Source organism: Ananas comosus, linkage group 25, assembly GCF_001540865.1.
Source record: "Ananas comosus cultivar F153 linkage group 25, ASM154086v1, whole genome shotgun sequence".
NCBI classification, from domain to species: Eukaryota; Viridiplantae; Streptophyta; class Magnoliopsida; order Poales; family Bromeliaceae; genus Ananas; species Ananas comosus.
The window spans coordinates 2,019,029-2,041,483 of record NC_033645.1 but is presented as its reverse complement, the minus strand read 5'-3'; the positions used below and the strand labels follow the sequence as shown (position 1 = coordinate 2,041,483).

The following is a 22,455-nucleotide window of genomic DNA, read 5'->3' as shown; positions in this document are numbered from 1 at the left end:
AGAGAGATGGTATCAAAAAAAAGAAACTTAAAGTGATATGTGCAATTTATTCCATGTGATATGTGTTGATGTGTAGCTCTTAATGTTCCTGGACATTGAAAGGGTTCGTGTTCCCATGTGTTTTTGTGCTTTTTCGTGTTAAGTACACAGCTGGGAAGCCACAGCATTGCTTGCGTGGGCATAATTGTTTGTGCGCGTCTCATTGCGGAACTCCGGTTCTGAGTTCCAGTGAACTGGGACTCTGGGAGTGCGCACATTTGGGTCCAAAGGGTGAGTCCAAGACCTGAGGTGTGTTTCATGCAGGAGACATTCGATACTAGTTCCCGTACGGTGCATACTCACTCTTGCAACTTATGCTACCGCTAAATTTTTTTTTTTATTTTTTTTCCTTTTATAGATACCTAATGTTATCACTTCACCGGAGCTGCAGAGAACAGCTCGAAATTCCGAATCCGAACCCACGTATCATACATATCTGGAAAACGGCACCGCACTGATTTACCAGGACGTGCGTCACCGTTCTGCAACCTCCGCACCATGCGATCTCGCATCTTGCACCTGCATAAATGGCGTCGTATTCAACACAATCCACGGCCATTGGAAGAACTCTCAGTTCGTAGGGGTCGAGGGGTTGATATGCCCCTGCAGGGACGAATCGGCGGCGGCAGCGGCGGCGGAGATGGTGTTGCATGGTGCGGAGTCCACGGCCATCGGAAGAACTCTCATATGCATGTCTAGTTTTTTTTTCTTTTTTTTTAAATTTATAATTTTATCGGTATTGTGAAGAATCTTTCTATTAATGCACAGGCACCTAGAAAAAGAAATCCTAATGAAAAGTTTTAATTTTTTTGTTTTAAAGAGAATAACCTAAATAATATCCCTTCCCTAAACTCATTTCTTCAAACATAAAAATGTCAATTATGATTTTAAAAAATATTAAAAAAGTAAGTCATGCCCAAAATTTGGTTACCAATCAACATATTTTTAGACTGTTTACACAAAAGGTAAATAGGATCCGCTTTATTTTCGGTAGGATAAACTTTAAATACCACTCTTATAATTTCGTATTTTATTATTTTAGTACCTTTTGATTTAAAGTGTAAATCATTTATTTTTTTTAGTCAGATTCTCTGTTAATATTTTATTAAATTATATATAAAAATGAGGTTTATTGAATATTTTCTTTTGTAGCCTTAAATTTTAACTTTGTCACTGATTAAACAAAATAAATTAGTAAAATAAATAATAAAAAAATAAAATATATGATACTAAATTAATATATTTCAAATTATAAAATATTAAATTAAAAAAGTGTGGAACTATAGGGGTGGCTTTTGAAATTTTTTCTTTTCATTAGGTAACTTCTCTCTCTCTCTTTTAACCCTTTTTCCTTTTTTTCGTCGCCCTCTTAATTTTGCTCTATCTCTCTCCCTCTTTTCCAAATTCTAATCCCTTCTCTCTGCTCCGACACTGGCGCTTTCTCTTTTCCCCACCCCCGAATCTCCGAAACCACAACCGACAATGGAGGAATCTGAAACCCTAACCCTAACCCTACATCTCCTCCTGACGTTGTTTTAATCGATCTCGCTTCACCCCATCCCCGCCACACCGCCATGGGAGCGAGGGAGGAGAGGGCCGAGAGAAGGATGGTAGCGGCGAGCTGATTAGGGTTTTCGGCATTGGCAATGGCGTCGGCTCACCTCGTGGTTTCCTCCTCGTTGCACCGCGGGAGCTTCGGCAATGGCGTGCTCGAGGAGCGGCGGAGAAGGCCCGTGTGCCGTGGATTGGTCTCTCTCGCCGGTAGGGGCCACGGCGGAGATCGGAAGGAGGTGACGGGGACGAAGCCCGGCTCCGGATTCCGGGAGGTTTCTCGGCGTGCGAGGTCGAAGGTGTCGGAGGCGCCGGCGGCGGAAACCGGGAGGATCTGCTCCACTCTGGAGATTCCGGTCACTTGCTATCAGGTTAGGGTTTGGTTTAATTACTTTTTAGTTAATTAGTCGCTATAATTATTTCGACAAATTATTGTTTGCGGGATCTGTATCCCTTTTGACGACCTCTGTGATTGGAATGGCTATAATCCTGTCAGAAGGAAGAATCATAAGCACATTTTAATTACAGTTCATAGTTTACTAATATCAGTGCCATTACGTAAATGTATAGACACCGTGAGCTGGATGCTATTTAATTTGAATTTACGCACCTTTGCTGCTTCTTTGGCTTGTTCCTAACTGAGTTGAAGTGAAGGATCCTATAAATAAGATTTTCAATCTGTTGCCTAATGTAAACTTTGTGATTGTGGTGATGCTTGATTCCTTTTTTTTTCTCTCTGGTATCCATCGCATATTTGTTAAGCTTAATGTCATTGTTAATCATCAAAAAAACCATATGTAAATCTTTTCTTTTCTTACAATCTTTTCGTGTCACACTCTTATATATATTGACCACATTCTTTTTCAAATAAACCTGCAGATTTTAGGCGTTTCTGAAAAGGCTGAGAAGGATGAGATTGTGAAAGCGGCAATGGAGTTGAAAAATATGGGGATTGAAGATGGATACACAGCAGAGGTGTCGGTGTCCCGGCAGGTAGCTTTGGAAATTATTCTAGTTTTTGGTCATTATATGTTCTTCTTTTGTAGGAAAGTTGCCAATTTGTTGCTCATTGCTGGTTGAAAGGATCTGTTGATGGATGTGAGGGATAAACTTCTCTTTGAACCTGAGTATGCTGGCAATATAAAGGAAAATGTTCCACCAAGATCTTCTCTTTGTATTCCTTGGACATGGTTACCTGGTGCACTATGCATTTTACAAGAGGTAACATTTCATAGAAAGCTTTATCATCCAAAGATAAAAGGAAAAGAAGAAAAAAATGAATCACCTTTAAGATTCTGCTTCTCTGTAAGATATATTTGTGCATATTTGAAGGGAGAAACCATTCTTAACGATAACTTGTGTCAAATATCTTGAGAATTTTTTTCATTTGAGAACCTCTTAATTATGTATGCATAGTATGTTAGACAAATGGAATGCTGTGAAGCACACCTTAGTAATTGTAGCATCAGAATTGATAATTTGTATCTGTATTATTAAGATGACATCTGTAGTATTCATGGTGAGAATGTAAGTGCAGGTTGGAGAAGAGAAATTGGTGTTAGAAATTGGCCGTGCAGCTCTAAAACTTCCCGATTCCAAACCGTATGTTCATGACTTGCTTCTCTCCATGGCACTAGCAGAAGTAAGAAAACGTACCTAATCAGTGTGGATAGAATTGTATTTTCAAATTTGATTGAACTTCTGATATATTTCTTTTTTGTTCTTGCAGTGCTCAATTGCAAAGAGTGGTTTTGAGAAGAGCAAAGTATCAGAAGGGTTTGAAGCTCTAGCTCGAGCTCAGTATCTTCTAAGGAGCAAAATTTCTTTAGAGAAAATGCCCCTGCTTGCACAGGCATATATCTGGCAAATATTCTTTCTCTATGTTCATCTAGTTTTTTCATATTTAAACTAGATACTTTTACATAGTTATCACTGCAAAATTATCTATTAACATATGTCTCCCTGGAAAATCTGAATTTCAAAAACTTAATCACTTGCATGTATATCCTTATGCTTGCAGAAATAACAATATCTAATATTTTTTTAATACAAAGCCATCTTGTATTAGGTGCTGGTATTTCCATAAAAGATCACACTTATCAAGAGGTATATATATCAAAATTCAGTTCTTCCAGGGTACATCTTGAATAGATGATTTTTACGTGAAGATGTATGTACGGGCACCAACCAACTGTTTGTCTGTTTTTGGATGATTCCAGATAGAAGAATCACTAGAAGAGCTTGCACCTGCTTGCACATTAGAGCTACTAAGCATGCCTCATATACCTGATAATGCTGAACGTAGGCGAGGGGCAATAGCAGCCTTGCGTGAATTACTTAGACAGGGATTGGATGTTGAATCCTCCTGTAGAGTTCAAGACTGGCCTTGTTTCTTGAACCAGGCAATGAACAAGTTGATGGCTGCTGAAATAATTGATCTTCTTTCTTGGGATGCCTTAGCCAATATTCGGAAAAACAAAAAATCGTTGGAGTCTCAGAACCAACGTGGCATTGTTGATTTCAACTGCTTTTATACGGTAGTGCTTGCCCACATTTCCTATGGATTTTCAACACGGCAAACAGAGATGGTATGTTTTTGTAGCTTATTATAGTCATTTATGCACATAGTTACGGTATCATAAGTTTGTAATTTTTTTGGGGTACCATATACAGATATCAAAAGCAAAGAGCATCATCGAGTGTTTAATTGCATCGGATGGTATGGACTTGAAATTTGAAGAGTCTTTCTGCTTGTTTCTTCTTGGACAGGTAACGTAAAACCTACCAGTTCTTTGATAGTTCTGCCCTTATATATTTCAAGTACTAATTATTATTGTTCAGGAGGATGGGGCAGTGGTTCTTGAAAAGTTTCGGCAGCTTGAGGTCAATGGAAACTCCAACTCACAGATTTCTGGATTAGTTAAAAGAAAAGAGGAAAAGGACAAAGAATCTATCCATCGTACACTGGTAGGCTACATGATATGTGCTATTACCTTCTAAAAGGCAAAGTTATAAGTTTCTAGTTTGTTTTTTTATGCAAAGATCGCTTTGCTATCTGAACTCCCCTGATTTATAAAGCTATACATATTTAAGTGGTAGTTCATGCAAGCAACTCCTTATGGTTTTAAACAGAAAAAATAAAGATTAGTTTGTGGATTTTGCATGGGTGAAGGGGTTTGTTCTTATAGGAAAAAATGGCCAATAGAAACACGATTCTACTAGTGATTGGCACAGCTATCTGAATATTTGGTCCTTTAATAAACAGGGGCAAATAAAATATACAAACAGACACATTGAGCTGTGAATGTCTACCAATCCATCTTTTTCCTTGAAATTCAAGCCTTCCTTTATTGTCTAGCTTCTCAGTCCAAAACAGAGTGGCTGCTTTATGTATATCCCACTGTCAGCTGTTGCCAGTTAGATTTGTTGAATATAAGTGGTGAGACGTGATCAGACCCACCAAACTTAATGTTACAATAATTTTAAGGTTTGTTGAATATTAGTGGTGAGAGGTGATGAGACCCACCAAAATTAATGTTACAATATTTAAGTAGTTAAAATTTAATTCCTGGGCTCAGATCTTTCCTTTTTTTAAATTTTTGGTGTTTGCGATTCCTATTTATGTTGAAGTCCTATCTTTATATTATATTGTGAAACCTCTTAGGCTTCTCTAAGTATAGGCATTATCACACTTTATGATATTCCATATTGATTTCCTTATGTAACTGATGGTCCCTTGGTCATAATAAAGCAGTGCAAGTCACTACTCACTGTACCTTCTTCCAGCATCTAGTATTACTAACTACAATGGAACAATGTGAGCGGTTCAATTATTTTGTTTTGCTTTATATAATTTGATCACTTAGACTTTGTTTTTTCCTATAACTGGTTTTGAGGCAAAAAAGGTGCATTGTTTAGCATGTGAAAATCTGGGTGAATTTCTATGAAGTATAAACATAACATGACTGATCAGAGAGCTTGCCTTAAGATTGCAATTCTCTTATGCCAGACGACCTGCTGAAATTTACCAGGAAATCTGGCTGAAGGATGCTGTTCTTTCTGTATTTCCCGACACACGAGATTGCTCCCCTTCTTTGGTGAGTTCTCTCAGATACACTATAATCCTGCTGTCCTTTGGATGAAAATTTTGAATATTTTCTCCTGTTTTCCCCTTCAATCTTAGGCCAACTATTTTGGTGCCCCAAAGCGGATTTTCAGTGGCACAAAGCAAAAACTTGCAAGTGCCAAGCCCTTCCCTTCTTCGAGCTCTCAATTGCCTTCATATAGTCTTTTACGTCACAATAAAGCACCAAGGGAGCAGGCCTCAAATTTTAGTAGACAGCTACCGGAAGCAGTAAAGCAGCTGACACCTTCTAATTTGGAAATCCCATCGGCTTTGGACAAGTCGAGTGGTAACGGCAGCCCTGCACAACAACTTAAAAGAAAGCCTAGTTTTCCTCATAGTAAAGCTTGGAAAAGCTGGTTCGAGACAGGAGATATAGCAGGAAAGCTCACATATAGTGCCGTCATGGGGTGTATTCTGTTGGGTACATTTAAGCTGGTGAGTATGCAGTTAGGGCACACTAAAGTGGCATATAAATGGCCCACCACCCACCCAAAAAGGGAAGCAGAAGCCTTTGCATCAACTGTGACTTGGCCATCAAGCTCCAAAAACACTCCTTTTATTAGCAGGAATTTTTGGAATCCACTTGGGAAGCTATTAATGGTGCTTAGGCTAGGCGACAAACATTGCCCATCAAATGTGGGGCCTCTGCAAAATATTTGGTCCACAGAGAAGTCCTCTCCTTCGGCCAGTGCGACTGGCATTATGCTGCATAAAAGAAGCATGGATCTAGAAGAAGCAGAAGCACTGGTGAAGCAGTGGCAGGACCTTAAAGCTGAGGCGCTAGGCCCTAATCATCAAGTTGAGACACTCTCTGGGGTTCTTGATGAATCAATGCTCTTCAAGGTAAAAAGAAAGGTTTATACACTTCTCTGAGGCGACAGTCAAGCATTTGATAATTAAAAATTTGAAGCTTTTGCTGTGGTGGGAAGCTGAAATAAGTTTCTACACTCCGAAAGCTGGTCTAGTTTGGACCTGCTGCTTCTAATTTATTGGGAAGTTGTAGGGGATACTTTAATGAAAAGGCTAATTGTGCTTCTTCAGACATCACTTCGGCAGAAGCTCTAGGTCCTTGCTCTAGTGGCACTCCTGAGTAGTCTTTTTTCAGTGTTGATTTTGTTTTTTCTTCACGTGGGCAGTGGCAAGAATTGGCGAATTCAGCAAAAGCTCAAAACAGCTTTTGGAAGTTCGTTTTGCTGCAGCTTTCTATCCTACGCGCTGAAATTTTATCAGACGGAGGCGATTGTGAGATGGCCGAGATTGAGGCTGTCATTGAGGAAGCCGCAGAGCTTGTTGAGGAGTCTCAGCCAAAACATCCAAGTTACTACAGGTCTTATCCAGAACCGATCTTTTGTATATCATCCTTAAATAAAACAATATTCTATTTATATTGAACTTTTTGTTTCTTCTTTAACTGCAGTTCATACAGAGTGCAGTATACACTCAAAAGGCAAGTCGATAGTTCTTGGAGATTCTGTGGAGGTGTTATTCAAGATTAATCTATTTCTACTGACAAATAAGTTGATCAGAATCGCTTCTGGAAAGAAGCAAATGTACAATTATCTTCATCCACAACCTTGAAGAAAATGGAACGACGATCTTTATCTTTCTCATCGCATGAATGTTGGTCTTCTTTATTTCCTCCACCGATTCTTAATGCTCTCGAGAGTTGCTTGTACAATATGTTGTTTTTCTTTTGTTTAGTTTGAGATAACAAAAGATGTCCTCTACTCTGTATTATTGGCGTTAGGATGCTAGGATACGAGAGTTATTTATTGTGTGAGAATCATGTGCATCATTCTTTCTTTTCTTTACCTTCACAGGGATAAGTTTTAATTGTGGTATTATGTTTTCGACCTTAAATTCTTTATCTTTTGGGGTGGTAAACATTTTTGGCTCAGAAAAGACATAATTTGATCTGTGCAATTGGAGTTTTTTGAGGGTACTTTTCTTGTTTGGTTGAGGCTTTAAGGGGACCATGCATGGTTGTATAATATGAAACAATGTAGCTGAGATATGTGTTCTATTGACAAATATATATGGAGATAAATCAAATGTAAGATAGTTTATAGTAGAGCATTGATGATCATTCAATGGTAACTCTCCAACGCAAATCGGAAATGAATAAACCTAACAAAGATCATAAATGGTTTATGAAACAAACTTTAACATAGGCACCTAAAAATACCCAACTAGCTTTGATCGGGCTAAAATATGTTAATTTGGAGGATTTGCAGGCAACTGTTTGTTTGCGAGGAAGTGTGCGAAGAGCTTCCGCGCAACGGTCGGAGAATCCATCGGGACCATGTGGCCGGCGTCGCGCACCGTCACGTGCGTCAAACCGCCCTTGTATACAATATTCGACCCTCCGACCTACATTTTCAAAATTAGCTCGAGTTCAAGCCATTAGATCAACTCAAAACATTGTTTTGAAGTGCTAAAATATGTCGAATTTGAATTTCATTTACTTCTCAATTAATATTGAGGTTTCGAAGCAAGGGTAGGATGCTTAACCTGACTGTTGCTGTACCACGGTTGCCAATCTTGTGTTATAGTAAGATTGAGTTTTTCCATCGTGTATCGCGTCGAAGAGACGGGGATTCTTCCATCCTCTACTCCACTACAAAAGATTCAACAAAAATGAGAAAAGAGTGATGATAGAATCATAGAATTTCGCAAAACGTAATCTTTCTATCAAGTCTCTTCTCTAGTGTTGTTAGATATCACCTCAGGGACAACCAATGATCTGTTTCTCAATACTGTCTCAAAATTTTAATGGAACAATCCAAATCAGAAACGCTTTGAATTCATAGAATGTTAGCACATCGCCATGTATGTCGAGAGGGGGTTGATAAAGTTTGAGATGAGATGGAGGGCAGATAACCGGTAGTACATTTAATGATCCAAACCATGATTCACTGGGCAGGTGTTTCTCGGATTTAAGCTAAGATAACTTCGCTGAGATCTGCAAGTTTTAAGAAAACCAAACCTGTAAACCCAAATTCGAATGCCTCCACCTACGAGCTTCCGAATAATGGGCAGTACCGACGCCGGTGCCACTTGCCAGTTTGGATAGTCATTGCTGTCGATCGAAATAACACGAAGAGATCAAACAAACAGCCCTAGAAATACACAACTCAATATCGAAGAGCATATTCTCTAAATGACAATTTGGCTTCGCAAGCGACAATCAATTCTTCGAAAAGCCATCCAGATCATTATAGAGAAGATTAATGCATGCATAAAGAGCAAGTCATTTGCTTACTTGCAAAGATCCCAGCTATACGGAATGTTCGTCACATTCGCATGTAGTGCTTTTTGTACATCCGGTCGATTTAGGTACGCTACCGTATAACTGTCATCACAAGGATCCACTCCTGCTCGCGGTCTGTTGCTCGGTCCTCTCTGGCATAACAATCGCAAAATATTACGCAGGGGCTTCTTTAGATAGAGAGATTCATGCGTGTGGCTTTTGTTTCGTGGGCTCAGCTATTTGGAAAATGCTGTTTGAGTAGAATTATTAAAATTTGTTGTAATTTGCGTCCTTTCGAAATGATAGCTTCTTCGAAAAGATATGACGAACTTTTGAGACCCAAAATATCATGTACAATTTGTTTGTATATATGTATAAAGTCGAAAAGCTTCGAAAATCAAACCTAGCTACAAGAAATATACAATAAAATAGCGCGATCTAAATACTTACGTATTTGAAAAAGAAACTCCTATTAGATCCGGGCTTCGACGGCGGTCGTCGGTTCGCGGCGGTGGACGAATTATTGTTTGTGCACACGGGGGAATGAATGTTGTAAATGTTTATGGGGTTGTAGCAATCGTAGATCTCTGACATGCCCAGGGAGCACACGACGGAATGGGAGTCGGATTCATTGTCGAAATTGTTGCAATAATCCAACACATCACTATACACCCAGTCGGGGATTATGCCGTTAACCCATGCGTATTCCGCGAGTCCCTTTTGATCCGTTTGATCATCCATAAGTCCGTTACCAACCTAAATGTTGAATGCCATAACAGGAAGTTATGATAATATGCTAGCTAAGTCAGCTATAGATGATTCGCTTTCTGACTCGAACGAAACTCAAGAGTTAGATAATTCAAATTTAAGAGAAATTTTTACCATGAATCCTTTAAAATTGATGTAATCCTCCTTTGATATGTGTTTGTTCGCATCGAAGATTTTCTCAGCAAGTTGAGGAATGTAGTGTCCTTGGAAACAAAATATACATGTCACAAAAATGTTGAATTAAAAAAACTTATCACATTGATAGGAAACTTAATTTGGTCTTAATATTTATATTGTATAATTACCTGCGTAGCTTTCTCCTGCAATGTAGAAATCGTGGGATTTGTACTGTGGGAACTTCTTGAACCAATTTGCAAGGAAATTGTAGTTATCGATTGCTTTAATCCAAGGGTTCAAATTAAGAAGAAATAGTTAGTGCAAAATAACACTAAAAATGTTAAAAAAAAATGGTTTGAAAATTAATAATATAACTCTTAAGTTTACTCACCAGTTGCTTCATCACTGAGGAGGTGTGCTACATCTGTGCTGGTGTTTGTATAAGAAAATCCCACATTAAAAGGTGACTCCACAAACAGTATATTAGCCTCTGAAAAAAAAAAAAAAAGAAAAGAAAGAAATTTAGGATATAACTTAAAGTACCAGAATTGATTAATTAAGTGCTATAGAACTTTCTGAAAAAGCATTAACAATTTTGATTTTTGAAAAAGAAAATCAAAACCTTCAAAATTCAAATCGAAGCATTTGATTTTGTGACCATATATGATTAATAAGATATGTATATAGAAATAATGAATATGTGTTCATGCCATTGTTCCAGGATTCCTTGTTTAATTTGAGCTCTGAAACATTCTTTTGTGTAATGAAAGGGCCAAGCTCCTCCATCGCCCCATACCCAATCGAAGAACATCCGGGCCCTGAAAATTCATATGGTGAAATCAAATCACAAAGTAAATTATTACTGTGTTATCAAATAAATTACACTACTAATGATGATTATGGTAAAAGAATGAATAAAAGGAAAAAGGAGTCATGTACTTTTCAGGAAAACAAATAGGATAATTAATAACAAAGCGCTACTTAATTTTATTGTATTTTCAAATTCAGCAAGCAATAGTTACGATCTTTTAATTTGTTTAAATTAATACTGGATGGTTAGATTGGAAGTAGCAGATGTAACGAAGAGCATTACTTGTGAAATAGTCGCATAATGAAAGAAATAAAGTAAATATGATGCTTAATGGAAAAAAAAAAAGCCAAAAAGAAGGTAAGAGGAAGATAACTAATTAATGAAGTGATGATGCTTAATATTTCTTTAATGACTTTAAGAAATTTTTTAGACTCCACAATGTGTTCAAAAAAATTGTGATCAATAACCAAAACAAAAACCAAAAAATCCATCCAATACAATTTTGTCACCAATTAAATAACGCGCTCCTAATTAAACAGGAACATATATATATATATATATGTTTGCATACGTACATATATACATACATATACATACATATACATAAGTAATTTGGATATATATATATATATATATATATATATATATATATATATATATATATATATATATATATATATATATATATATATATATATATATATATATATATATATATATATATATATATATATATATATATATATATATATATATATATATATATATATATATATATATATATATATATATATATATATATATATATATATATATATATATATATATATATATATATATATATATATATATATATATATATATATATATATATATATATATATATATATATATATATATATATATATATATATATATATATATATATATATATATATATATATATGCATGCATGCATGCACGTAGAGTAAACCACTTATCAATTTTTACGTAGGTACGTAGGTACCTCCATTGAGCCAGAGCACAAGAGGTTTGTGCGTGTGGTTCTGCGCGGCCTCGAAGAACCAGTAGAAGAAGGCGCGGCCGTGGGCGGCGTTGACGGTGACGTATCCCGCGTAGTGCTCGAACCCCACCGCCGGCTGCCCCGGCAGGCCCTCGACGCGGTCGGCCTCCTGCTCGTCCAGGATCTTCACCGCAACGTCGACATCGTTTAACGCTCGCGACGCGGCGAGAGGAGCGGAGGTAAAGAGGAGGCAGAAGAAGAACGAGCAGAGTAACATTGACATTGTTGAGGAAACACAACTCATAATTGTAGAGTTCTATGGTGAAATGAGGAGCAAAAAAAAAAAAATTTAAAAAAAAAATTGAAGAGAGATACATATTTATAGAAGTAAAGAAAGATTTTTTAAAAAAAAAAAATTAATTTTGTAATTCGGAAGCTATCTCGGAGGAGTTTGTTTAGATTTGAATTGAGTTTGTTGTTTACAGTACAGATACATTGTAGGTTTTAAAAATTCAAATTATTTATCTTGTGAATTAAGAAAATAACTTTTTAATATAAATTTTCGCTAAAATAAAAATGCATCATTTCACTCATTTTTCTTACTTTTTTTTATGGTTTTCTCTATTTTGCTCGAATATACTAAATATAAAATGTCAAATTAAAATATCGTTATTTGATAGTACTTAAATTTTTAAAGCAATCGACTCTTTTACGGTACAAATCAATTTGAGTTTATTTAAAACTTGAAATGGAAGTGTGAAAAACCTTAGCACTTAAAAAAAAAAAAACACCCAACTCTATTAGTTTCAATCCCAGCTCAAAATAAAAATGTGAAATTCATACATATCACGTACTTGAGATTAAATGTGAAAGCACTAGGGGGCTTATGTGAAAAATATCCCGGCTTATGGGTGGATCAGATGAGAGCAATCACAACCGTCCAGGGGAGCTAATGACGTCGAAGTGACACGTGGCTAACACCTCCGGTGATTGTATCCGTATAATATAAGCGTACATCTACGGTAATTATGGACTTTCCTTTGACCTTCACGGGGCAAATTTTGGACTAATTCGTAAATTTTATCTTAATAAGGGACTGGGATGTAAATATTTAAGATCTAAAATACTCATCAAGGTTGAGGAACTACGTCACAATATCGTAAAGTACAGGGACTGTCCATACATTTTTCACTTCTTCGTCTCGTAGATCTCTTCACTCTCCCCCTAAAACCCTTCTTCCCCGATCGAAATCCTAGGGTTCTCGCCCCCACACAAATGGATCCCTAGATACCCTAATTCCCCATTCCCCACAGAACCCTAGCCCTTCTTCTTCTTCTGCGATCCCTCGATCCCCCATCGTCCCCAACACCGATCTCGCCATGGGAGCCAACTCCGCCTCCTCCTCCTCCTCCTCCTCCCCCCTCCCCATCCCCTTCGTCCCCTCCCTCAAAACCCTAAGGCTGAAGACGAAGCAGCAGGAGCTCCTCATCCGCCTCTCCGCCCTCGCACTCATCTACGTCCTCGCCTTCGCCATCCGCCTCTTCAGCGTCCTCCGCTACGAGTCCATGATCCACGAATTCGACCCCTACTTCAACTACCGCACCACCCTCTTCCTCACCCGGAACGGCTTCTACGAGTTCTGGAACTGGTTCGACTCCGAGAGCTGGTACCCCCTCGGCCGCATCATCGGCGGCACCCTCTACCCCGGCCTCATGGTCACCGCCGCGCTCATCTACCGCGCCCTCCGCCTCCTCACCTTCGCCGTCCACATCCGCGAGGTCTGCGTCCTCACCGCCCCCTTCTTCGCCGCCAACACCACCCTCGTCGCCTACTTCTTCGGCAAGGAGATCTGGGACTCCGGCGCCGGCCTCGCCGCCGCCGCCCTCATCGCGATCTGCCCCGGCTACATCTCCAGATCCGTCGCGGGGTCGTACGACAACGAGGGCGTCGCCATCTTCGCGCTTCTGCTCACCTTCTACCTCTTCGTCAAGGCCGTGAACACCGGATCTCTCGCGTGGTCGCTTGCTTCGGCTTTCGGGTACTTCTACATGGTGTCGGCGTGGGGAGGTTATGTGTTCATCATCAACCTTGTGCCCTTGTATGTTCTGGTGCTCCTGGTAACGGGGAGGTATTCGATGAGGTTGTATGTTGCTTATAACTGTATGTACGTGCTGGGGATGCTTCTCGCTATGCAGATCCGTTTCGTCGGGTTCCAGCACGTGCAGTCCGGGGAGCACATGGCCGCCATGGGGGTGTTCTTCTTGTTGCAGGTTTGATCTCGCCTGGATTTTGAGTGCCTGATTTTTCTTTGCCTATTACTTCAATTATATGCGAGTGCTGAGGAATTGTCTTTGTCGACCCATTTCTGGTGAATGATATGCACACGAGCACCTGTTTGTCACCACTTTGTTCTGCATTTGACCTCATAATATGGGAGTTGTTACACTACAATGTATATGGAGCTTGTCGCACTTTGAACTCTACTTAGTCGAGCACCGCTGTTGTGTTTCCTTATGTCAAATGTGAATTATTGACACCCATTATCAGCGTCCAAAATGACCATGCAAGGGAATGCACTCGAGGTGCATTTCCGCTGAAAATCATAGTCGTGTGTAAGAAGAAATCTTGAACAAAGAATTCTCCAACATAGAGAATTGCAACTTGTATTTGTCTATTTCAGTGCCCTGTGACAAAGAATTCTCCGACATAGAGAATTGTAACTTGTATTTGTCTATTTCAGTGCCCTGTGACATTGCTGCCAAATAATGATTATTAGCTTCAAGTTTGCATATACCATTGAAAATGCCCTGTAAGTAGAATTTTTACTGTTAAAAGTTGTTAATCATCAAGAAAAGATAAAAGAAACGGGTGGAAAAGAAGACTGGGTGAAAGTAAATCATCAGAAGAGCTATTTTGCTAGACCTCTGTAGTTGTAAGGATGTGAGTTATGTGTTACAGTATTCTATGAAGCCATGTAAGATTTAATTGCCTCTGTATAATGTGCCACTGTAAATTCTTTTAGCACTTCATAATGCATCAAACAAATCTCGTCAATGTTGTAGTTCGTCCAATTTTCTTGGCTTACAGGCTAACAACCATTCCTTTGCAGGTCTTTTACTTTCTAGACTGGGTGAAATACATTTTGAATGATGCTCGATTGTTCCAATCTTTTCTGAAAATTACCCTGACGTGTGCTATTAGTGTGGGTGCTCTGGCTCTTGGTATCGGGACGGCCTCCGGTTATATCTCTCCCTGGACCGGCCGTTTTTACTCCTTGCTTGATCCAACCTATGCAAAGGACCACATTCCCATCATTGCATCTGTTTCTGAGCATCAACCAACAGCGTGGTCATCTTTCATGTTCGACTTTCATATCCTTCTTTTCCTTTTCCCAGCTGGCTTGTACTTCTGCTTTAAGCGCCTGTCGGACGCCACAATATTTGTCGTCATGTATGGCTTGACAAGCATGTATTTTGCCGGTGTGATGGTGCGGTTGATTCTTGTGGCTGCACCAGCTATGTGCCTTATCAGTGCTGTTGCAGTATCTGCTACAATAAAAAACCTGACAACATTGATTAGGACAAAGAGTAAAAGTCCTCAGGCAACCTCCGGTAAAGGTTCAGCCAGTTCAAAAGCATCAGCCAAGGTCACTTGTTCCCTTTTTCTCTTGTAAAATATTATATACGTACATATTTTTGTCTGTGTTGTTTGGTTTTCTTTTCTTTTTTCAAGCTCAGGTACAGACTAGATTAATTTCAAGTTTACCAGTGTCTTTTGCCTGTAGAACAATTTACTTTTCCAGGGCCCTGTTTTCAGTATTTCATTTAATTGTGAAGAGAGGAATCTGCATATATATTTATTTAGCAATATATTACTTCGTAACTCTTGGTTGCACAGATGAATATATAATTAACAGTCCTGGTTGACAAAGTAAAATGCTTTCAGTTATGGCGCTTTGCAGAAAAGAAATGTTCTTCTAGTGCTACAGCCATTATTTATGTAATGTTTGAATATCTGGTATTTGCTTAAATTTCAAGGGCAAATGCACCATTAGCAAATTTGAGGTATTATCATATCCCTTGCTGTAGGACTTAACATTACCATGCTTATGGCTGTTTTAGCTTAAGCTTTTCTGTAGTGTAGAGTTTTCCATTTTTCTAATATGTTAATGGCAGTTTCTTATTATTCACAGTACCTTACTCTGATTAACCTGCCTTGAACTTGATTCAGCTTTACTTAATGACTCTTGAGTCTAGATTTTTAATGCAATTTCAAATATTGTAAAAAAATATTTTATAGTAAGATTTCTTTTAGTTGTTCTATAAATAATAATCTCATACTTTGTTATCTTAGCAGGCATCAGTTGATCAGTCTCTCCCTTTCCAAAGAAATGCAGCTATTGCTTTGCTCATCGGTGCCTTTTATCTGCTAAGTAGATATGCTATACACTGCACGTGGGTCACATCAGAAGCATACTCTTCTCCCTCTATTGTCTTGTCTGCAAGGCGTGAGGATGGTAGCAGGGTTATCTTTGATGATTACAGGGAGGCATACTTTTGGCTTCGCCAAAATACTCCTCCTGATGCTAAAATTATGTCCTGGTGGGACTATGGATATCAGATCACCGCCATGGGAAATAGAACAGTAATTGTTGATAATAATACATGGAATAATACGCATATCGCCACGGTTGGGCGTGCGATGTCATCGTATGAGGATGAAGCATATGAAATAATGCAGTCACTGGATGTGGATTATGTCCTTGTCGTATTTGGAGGGGTTACTGGATATTCTTCTGATGATATTAACAAGTAAGAATTTACCTGTTTGTGCAATACACTAAAATTTGGAATTCCTACAAAAGTCAAAGTTTATTAAAGTTTAGCATTGTAGAATCAACTGATTAAAGTATGTTTTAACTTCCAGGTTTCTTTGGATGGTGCGTATTGGCGGTGGAGTCTTTCCTGTAATAAAAGAACCTGATTATCTTGTGAATGGCGAGTATCGTGTTGACAAAGGAGCAGCACCAAAAATGTTGAACTGTCTCATGTGAGCTTTATACTATCTAGTATTTTAATGTTAACTCTCTCAACCTTAGTCAATTATTTCAGCCTTACTCATATGGCAAGTTGAAGAACTTAAGTAACCACAGTACCTATTAAGTGATCAAGCTTTCCATCTTTGTTCACTTTTCCTGGTGATGGCAGGTACAAGCTTTCTTATTACCGCTTTGGCGAGCTCATTACAGAAAGGGATAAACCCTCTGGGTGAGTCAATTGTCTTTTTTCTTTCTTTGCACATCTAATTTGCAAGTGTATGGTATTTGGATGTGACTGTTTTGCTAGATATTAAGATTTTTGTCAAACTAAGTGATCTTACAATAGTCATGCTGCACGGTACCTTTGCCAATCTTTAATCCTACTTTTTCGAGAAATGAAATAAAGAATCTATAGTGATTCTTCTAGTTCTCTTAAATGGGAGAATCACAAACAGTAAGCATTTCCTGATTCCTAGCGTAGAACATGTAGAATATATGTGAAGGTGCATAGCACTCATTTACATGTTGGTCTGGATATTTGGTCCAGGGCGTGGATCATAAAACTTACATCATTGTTGCCTTTTCTCTTTTTTATCTTTGTTGGTTGATGGGCCTAATCTGGTGCTTATTTTGTGTTTCCAAATATGCCTATTGTTCTACTATTGTTTCTTTTTTGTCTCGAGAAGTGATTTTCATGCTTGTTTTATCACAGGATATTGCAGGTAATGGCGGTTTATATTTATTTAAAATTTATGTAACAGTTTCAGCTTATGTTTATCAATCTTCTTCTTACAGTTCATTGCAAATTGAACATGTTGCTTAGAGTTTATTGAAAAATTATACTTATTGAGGGAAATAATTAGGATTCTGTTACATTTAGGAATTAACTAATAGCTTTATGTTACGAATAAGAATTTACTATATCTTCAGCAAGTTAGCTGTAGAAACAAATTATGTATAAGGATGTCATATCTTTTGGTGGAATAATGGTGACCATGTCATTGTCTCAAAACGTCTCCAAAATTATAGGTTTGACTATGCCAAAATTAAGATATGTGATCATTCCTGAAAAAATGTTGTATTTTTTAGAAATTATGCTTCTTGACACTGTTGAAATCTGAACCAGCTTTCCCTAGGCAAGAAAATTTAAGGCATGAGAGGTGCATAATTTAATAAGACTCTAGGTAGTGATCAAAATGATCTGGGTTATGGTAGCAGTACTCAAATGATCCAATATTCAATTTTATTATTTTGAGTTGAGCTGAAATGCTATCTGTAACAAACTGGCTTCATTGTCACCTATTTGTTTTCGATGATGGAGCATCCAAATCGACGATCGGCACCGCTGAACATAATCTATACCACTTAAAATTTGGTTTCTAGATGCTTCAAGTAGTATAGATCATGTTCAACGATGCTGATCGTCGATTTGGGGACTCCATCATCAAAAATAAATAGGTGGCAATGGGGCTAGTTTGCTACCGATAGCATTCCAGCTCAACTCTTATTATTTTATCTTGGGTGTTAAAGGAATGTAAATTTTTGCATTTATAGACTGTATACATAATGGATCTAGGATAGGGTTGCTCTGGACAGACGGTGAGGAAATAAAATCTCCGTTTTTCCCCAATCATAATTCATCAAACACAAAATAAGTTTTATCCAAACACTAAGCTGAAATTTCATGGTTTATGCGGTCTATAATCCGTGCCAGAATGCTAAATGCTGCAATCATATTATATCCAGCTTTTCAAGTTACAGCAGCTAGCAAACTGACATGGACTATGGAATGGCCCTCCTCTTTGCTTCAAGTATTGAAGTGGTTAAAACTCGAGCCTAGTGCCAAGAGTGGACCCTCTCTGCGCATACTAACACCAACACATACATAACTGACAAGAAACTTGAACGACTCCCTGATTTAATGGTTAATGCTTCTTTTATGTTACAGATACGATCGAGCAAGAGGAGTGGAAATCGGGAACAAAGACATCACGCTCGAGTACCTGGAAGAGGCATTCACTACGTCAAACTGGATCGTGCGGATATACAAAGTGAAACCACCCAAAAATAGGTGGTGAGGTCTTCTCCTGATCACCGGTGATTATTCAAAGCACAAAAAAGGATGAGATAAGTGCTTGCCGGGTCTCAACAATTGACGTGTAAGTTACATGAGTTTTACATCGGATGGAATTATCAGCGAAGAGGTTGGCTTTAAGTTAGAGACAATAGAGAATACCGCAGTTAATAACTTTAGTTTGAGCTTTATTTACTTTTCCCCTCTTTACAACTTGAGCCATTTTGAGTTAGATGCAAGCTAGATAACTATTTAAGATAATCCTTTTTGAAAATGATTATGCTGTGCTAATGATACTTTCCTTTGTGGCCATTAAGACACTACAGTGTATTGAGAAAGCTATTTGGGTGCAACTAGTTCTTAGAGCAACATTTAAAATCATTTCATATGTCTAATAATTGTTGGCCGTTTGATTACTTTGGCAAGGAGGAGAACCAACATTGGTCCTCGCCTTGTGGCTCGTATCAGTTTTGTTGTATGTTTACACTATACTAGCATTTTAGTAGTTTGTGGTTTTTTATGTAAGATTTCGGAACAAAACTCAGGTTGGGGTTATCAGTTGAAAACAGATTTTTTTTTTTTTTTTTTCATTTCCGTAGAAGAACATATAATTATCATCGATACCAGCGTGATATATACTTCGGTTAACATATGAGGTGCTCTAAAGCAGTACCGGTAGAAAAAAGAACTTGGCGAGGAGGATAATAACAATTCCCCGATCACGTGTCTTGATACGTATATAATGTCTTGATACGTTTATAATTTGACAGGATGGTATTATTATCGTGAGAACCGACCGTCTCTAGAGCAAGTGTCAAAGGATTTGGTGGTTGGTATTCGAGACCCAAGTTTGAATCCTAGTTGATTCATATTTCTAGTTAAGTTTATTTCTAAATAAAATAAAGGAAGCGAGTAGCGTGCTACTTATCTCTCTAAAAAAAATATATTATTATCGTGAGAAAATAATTTGGTAGATGATTTATTTTATTTGGAAAAAATAATTGAAGGTCAAATATGGTATTTATTCTAGTTGTTTGACTACATTCCTCAGCTACTAAAGTTTGCATACTTATTTACTAAATGGGAAGAAATATGCCAACTAAAATATACGTGTGTAAAGCAGTAGCTATTACCTGTCATGCATAGAAGCAACATGATGAGATAAATTTTAGCCTAAAATTAAACTGACGAAAAAAAAAAAAAAAGACAAGGAAAAGGCTAACGAATTATAAAAACGCCCAGCACATAAAAGACAAGAACCACTAGGGATGCTGTTCAAGATATAAACAAATCTGATAGTTTGGGATGCAACCATATCCTTTTTTAAAGAAAATTCATTACTCCTATTATTTGCCCTGATTATATCTATGCCATTTTGTTCTTGTCATTCAGTGTAACTTCATATCAACAGTATATGTGTACCCTTGTCTCTTATATGTATACATACTATTACATCACGAGTGTTGTATCATCCCCTCATCAACTTCTTTTCTTCATCTTTTAAGCATTCTCTCCCTTTCTAACAACTGTAACTAAACCTACAACAATCAGCCCAATTACAAACCAAGTAACTCCTGCTAACAAAACCTGCAACTCAAAGCTATTGACAACTCTCAATACCACATCACCACCAATGTGTTCTTTGAGTCCAACACTCTCTGCTGCATCTCCCCCTTTATACCCTACAGCTGCTGCAGAAACCATTGCCATCAGAAGAGGGGCCTTCAAATCAACCCCCCATTTCTCTTTCTCGACTCTCGTCGTTCCTCGATTCGCATCTGAGTCCTCCAAAAGATCACTCTTTTCGGACCCTGTAGAGGATTTTGGCATATTGAAATTGCCGGACTGAGATGGAAGGGCGAGCATCGGGGTCCAGTAGTCATCGTTGTTGCGGTAAGATATCGATGCCCGTCGGATGGCTTCTGCTTTTCTTTTGGCGGCAGCTGCTTCTTTAAGTCTTTCTGTGGCAGACGTGTCGATTCTTCGTGTACTGGGGATCGGAATTAGTGAGGTTTCAGTGTCGACTGTCGCAGATTTGAAAGGCGTCCAGTACCACCAATTTGAGATCGATCGGATTCCTTGAACAGCTGAAATCCTGGATTTTCTTAGAAGGTCCGACTCCTGATTATCAGAAGAAAAAAAAAATAGTTACGAAAATGGAATAATTTACGCATAAAAAGATTTGTTGTACTAAAGCATGCATGCATCTCGACATGAAACGAATAGCTTAGGGCTATTTCATCAAGTAATATTCGACGATGCGGCATTACAAGTTGTGCACTATTTTGAATCTCTGGTTTTGGTGATATGATTTCAGATCCTCTTAACACGACATTAATTATTACATTTCAGATGCATCTTTTAGCACTAGAATATCTCTTCTAGACTTGTGTCAATGTCATTACCTTGGACTCTTTCCTTGAAGCTTTTTCTTTGATCTCCCTGAATCTCCTCTGAAACTTGTTGACATCAGAAAAAATGTCTGACGCTCGCGCTCCCACGGTGTTACCTGCAGACAACCTCACACTGCCGCGCTGCTGCTTCGACATCAGGAATTCCAGGGCTGCCAGGTTAGATCTTTCGACAACCCTACGCAAACATAATGATAAGGTTTGATTATCAGCTTGTAACTAATGCATCAAGGGAGATTTCGTCAGTCGTATTACGAGATGCAGTCGACCGGGCAGGTTTGGATCGCCTCGACGATCTTCTCTTCGGGATCAGCCCACTGGGCGACAACACGAGCACGCCCGTAGACCGATTCGATGGCAAATGTTTTGCTTGCAAAGAGAGCACATTTCAAGCAACCGACGCATCTGAGCTCGTCCACAAAGACGGCACGATCTTCGGTCTCGGCCCCGAACCACGTCGAATAGGTCGGTTTTCCCGTGTATCCTCGGAATTCTGAGAGTTTTTCTTGCTCCTGTTTGAACAATGAGATATTGTTAGGAAAATACGTACAGCTAAATCTGATTGTAATCACAATCTAACTAATTTAGCAATAAAGATAAAATTAAACTTACAGATAAACGCTAAAAATGGTGTCAAACTTTCAGCTGAAAAAGTTCGAGAACTAAAATGAAACCTGACGAGTTAGGAGGGTCTCGATGACGAACCTGATCGTAGGCGGAGCGGGAGACGGGGTCGGAGAGAAGTGCATAGATATCGTTGAGGATGACGGCCATGTCGTGGCCGGCGGACCCTGCGACGTCGGGGTGGCACTGCTTCTGCAGCGCGCGGTACGCGGCCTTTATCCGCGGCTGCTCCGACGAGCTCTCCACCCCCAAGAGCTCGTATAAATCGTACTCCTCTATCCATGCATTCCTGTTGTTGCATGCTTTGCATTTATATAAATGAATAGCTCGATTGGATAGAGCGGAAATTGTTGTTGTTGTTGTTGCGGGAGTGAGTAGGGGTTTAGGTTTTAGTGGTAGAGAGAATAGGGTGTTTGGGAACAAGGTGTTCATCTTATGGTGAAGTGTTAGAAGGGGATCGAGTGGTGGGAGGGAGAAGAAGAGGAGAGTTTATATGGGGATTGGATAGGAAGATATTTCTTGTGGGAAAGAAAAAGTGTACAAGATATTTTGGTGGAGAATATTTTGATGGGTAGCCAATTTTTGGCTGTGGTATATCCATTTTTTTTTTGTTGAAATAATTACAAATTAGATAAAACAGACT

At 38.6% G+C, this 22,455-nt stretch overlaps 4 protein-coding genes across 4 annotated transcripts; 2 read left to right on the top strand and 2 right to left on the bottom strand.

Moving 5' to 3' along the window:
• On the top strand, positions 1,380-7,639 carry LOC109703468 (plastid division protein CDP1, chloroplastic). Its single transcript, XM_020224063.1, has 12 exons — positions 1,380-1,961; positions 2,470-2,583; positions 2,674-2,811; positions 3,128-3,232; positions 3,320-3,442; positions 3,810-4,178; positions 4,264-4,359; positions 4,432-4,557; positions 5,622-5,687; positions 5,774-6,559; positions 6,853-7,043; positions 7,134-7,639. Exons 1-12 carry the CDS (start codon positions 1,686-1,688, stop codon positions 7,210-7,212), a joined length of 2,469 nt encoding a protein of 822 aa, XP_020079652.1. The 5' UTR covers positions 1,380-1,685; the 3' UTR covers positions 7,213-7,639.
• On the bottom strand, positions 7,931-11,948 carry LOC109703721 (serine carboxypeptidase-like 34). The gene is made up of 10 exons (XM_020224445.1): positions 11,669-11,948; positions 10,562-10,669; positions 10,243-10,341; positions 10,040-10,132; positions 9,849-9,937; positions 9,417-9,722; positions 8,979-9,118; positions 8,703-8,795; positions 8,228-8,333; positions 7,931-8,086 (listed from the first exon to the last, which is right to left on the bottom strand). The coding sequence occupies exons 1-10, from the start codon at positions 11,946-11,948 to the stop codon at positions 7,931-7,933; spliced, it is 1,470 nt and encodes a 489-aa protein (XP_020080034.1).
• LOC109729059 (dolichyl-diphosphooligosaccharide--protein glycosyltransferase subunit STT3B) lies at positions 12,829-19,266 on the top strand. The gene is made up of 6 exons (XM_020259702.1): positions 12,829-13,935; positions 14,775-15,311; positions 16,022-16,476; positions 16,592-16,714; positions 16,873-16,932; positions 18,652-19,266. Exons 1-6 carry the CDS (start codon positions 13,045-13,047, stop codon positions 18,779-18,781), a joined length of 2,196 nt encoding a protein of 731 aa, XP_020115291.1. The 5' UTR covers positions 12,829-13,044; the 3' UTR covers positions 18,782-19,266.
• LOC109703629 lies at positions 20,077-22,292 on the bottom strand. The gene is made up of 4 exons (XM_020224325.1): positions 21,894-22,292; positions 21,444-21,700; positions 21,183-21,366; positions 20,077-20,898 (listed from the first exon to the last, which is right to left on the bottom strand). Exons 1-4 carry the CDS (start codon positions 22,242-22,244, stop codon positions 20,278-20,280), a joined length of 1,413 nt encoding a protein of 470 aa, XP_020079914.1. The 5' UTR covers positions 22,245-22,292; the 3' UTR covers positions 20,077-20,277.